Source organism: Lipotes vexillifer, unplaced genomic scaffold (genome assembly GCF_000442215.2).
Source record: "Lipotes vexillifer unplaced genomic scaffold, Lipotes_vexillifer_v1.1 scaffold625, whole genome shotgun sequence".
Classification (NCBI taxonomy): domain Eukaryota; kingdom Metazoa; phylum Chordata; class Mammalia; order Artiodactyla; family Lipotidae; genus Lipotes; species Lipotes vexillifer.
Genome location: NW_006771655.1, coordinates 389,954 through 392,439, shown reverse-complemented (window position 1 = coordinate 392,439; position 2,486 = coordinate 389,954). Strand labels below are relative to the sequence as shown.

The following is a 2,486-nucleotide window of genomic DNA, read 5'->3' as shown; positions in this document are numbered from 1 at the left end:
AAAAAAAAAAAAAAAGTGGTTAGGGGACTAACCTGGTGGCGCAGTGGTTAGGAATCCGCCTGCCAGTGCAGAGGACACAGGTTAGAGCCCTGGTCCGGGAAGATTCCCACATGCCACGGAGCAACTAAGCCCGCAAGCCACAACTACTGAAGCCTGCGCACCTAGAGCCTGTGCTCCGCAACAAGAGAAGCCCGTGCACCACAATGAAGAGTAGCCCCCGCTCGCCGCAACTAGAGAAAAGCCCGCGTGCAGCAACAAAGACCCAACACAGCCAAAAAAATAAATTAAAATTTTCTAAAAAGTTAAGAAAAAAAAGAAGAGAGAAGGCAACATAGGAGAAAATCTTCATGACCTCAGGTTTCACAAAGATTTCTTCAACGGAATACAAAAAGCATGAACTCAAAAATTCAATAAATTGGACCTCACCAAAATTAAAAACTTATGCTCTTCAAAAGACACTATTAACCAAAATGAAACAGCAAGCCACAGACTATAAGAGAAAATATTCACAACACATCCCACAAAGGACTTGTACCAGAATATATATGGAATTCCCAAAACTCACTAAGAAAAAGATAGACAATAGTGAACGGGCAAAAGCCTTGCACAGACACTTCTGAGAAGATACACAAATGGCCCACACACCTGATGAAGGCATAATCGACAGCATCCTCCACCAGAGAATACAAGTTAAAACTACAATGAGATACCACCTCCCATGCATCAGAATGGCTAAACTGAAAAGACTGACAACACCAAGTGTTGACCAGGATGCAGAGCAACCAGAACTCTCGGATGCTGCTGGTGGGGAGAGGTGGTGCCTCCAACTGTGCTTAACTCCACAGGAAAGTCCAACACTGACAGTGGGCCCGCATGTCCACTCCTGGGTACCTATCTACCAGGAAGTCAGTCTCCCTCCTGGCCCAGTGCCAAGGCCCAAGACCCTTCCAGAAGAGCGCCTGCTCTACCTGTGCTCTGGCCCAGATGGCACACTACCTGCACTTTTGGGTCCCTGCAAGTGCCCCACCACTGCCAGGCTGTGCGGGGCCTCAGTCGGGCGCCTCGGTTGTTCCCCATCTCTGCCCCCCACATGCCAAGCGCCGCCCCCAAGCCCCTCACCTCATAGTCCTTCTGCAGCAGCACCGTGTGGGTGAGGCTCTTGTCCAGGCACAGCGCTGCGAGCTTCCGGCAGGTGTGCCGGACGTTCAGAATCAAGTCTATGCTGGGGACGTGGCTCAGGATGTGCAGGAGGATCTCATCCGAGAAGCCCAGGAGGTGGGCACCATCTGCCACCGCGGCTGCTGCAGGGGGCGCATCGCCGTCGTTGGATATGTCCTGAAAACAAGGGGCATCAAATTCCATGGGATCCCCCAGGGTGGCCCTCAGGCAAGGGAAGCCTGCACCACAGTCCATGGGGAAGAAGAGGCTGTTACCAAAAGTCTTAACTGTAGATTAAAGAGTCCCCAACATTCTCCGAAAGCCCCTTTCAATCTGCACACCAGGATCGCTCTTCAAAAGTGACAGATTTGAGGGCTTCCCTGGTGGCGCAGTGGTTGAGAGTCCGCCTGCTGGTGCAGGGGACGCGGGTTCGTGCCCCGGTCCGGGAAGATCCCACGTGCCGCGGAGCGGCTGGGCCCGTGAGCCATGGCCGCTGGGCCTGCGCTGCGCTCCGCAACGGGAGAGGCCACAACGGGGAGGGGCCCCGCGACCCAAAAAAAAAAAAAAAAAAAAAAAAAAAGTAACAGATTTGAAATTTAAGAGAGATTTTTCCTACTGAAGGTCTCCAGCCAAGTCTGGCAGGTTTCCAACTCAACTCATGACCATCGCTGAGGTTGTCCATTTGTAAAAGCTACTATTCCGCCCCCACCCTGCTCTGCCCCTAATGGCAGGCTGTATTCTTAAAACATCCTTGGGCAGGTGAATTCCATCAAGAAACAATGATAATTGGTCTTCACCAATAACAACAGTGCCTTCACCTCCCAGGGTTGCTCTGATGGGTAATGAGTTACCATTATGTGTGTGATATGTGTATCAGCTCTTCAGGACGTGCTGGATGCAAATGAGAGAATGAAACTATGAGGCCCTAATAAATTAGAAACAGCACCTACCAGACCAATGACATTTTTAAATCTCAAGATTTGTAACAAACAATAGGAACGGCACAACTTCTCTCCACTTATCAGACTTCCTGGTTAGAAATCCATGTTGGGGGCTTCCCTGGTGGCGCAATGGTTGAGAATCCGCCTGCCAATGCAGGGGACACAGGTTCGAGCCCTGGTCCGGGAAGATTTCACATGCCACGGAGCAACTAAGCCCACGCACCACAGCTACTGAGCCTGCGCTCTAGAGCCCGCGAGCCACAACTACTGAAGCCCGCGCACCTAGAGACTGTGCTCCGCAACAAGAGAAGCCACCACAATGAGAAGCCCGCGCACCGCAACAAAGAGTAGCCCCCGCTCACCGCAACTAGGGAAAGCCCGCACGCA

The 2,486-nt window shown here is 51.7% G+C and overlaps 1 protein-coding gene across 1 annotated transcript in view; it reads right to left on the bottom strand.

Annotated features, from left to right (window-relative positions):
• Positions 1–2,486, bottom strand: part of LOC103077496 (F-box/LRR-repeat protein 18) — a 9,480-nt gene that overhangs the window by 2,524 nt on the left and 4,470 nt on the right. Inside the window, exon 2 of the mRNA XM_007447080.1 lies at positions 1,120–1,335. Coding sequence (XP_007447142.1) covers positions 1,120–1,335 — 216 coding nt within the window. The remainder of the gene's footprint in view (positions 1–1,119; positions 1,336–2,486) is intronic.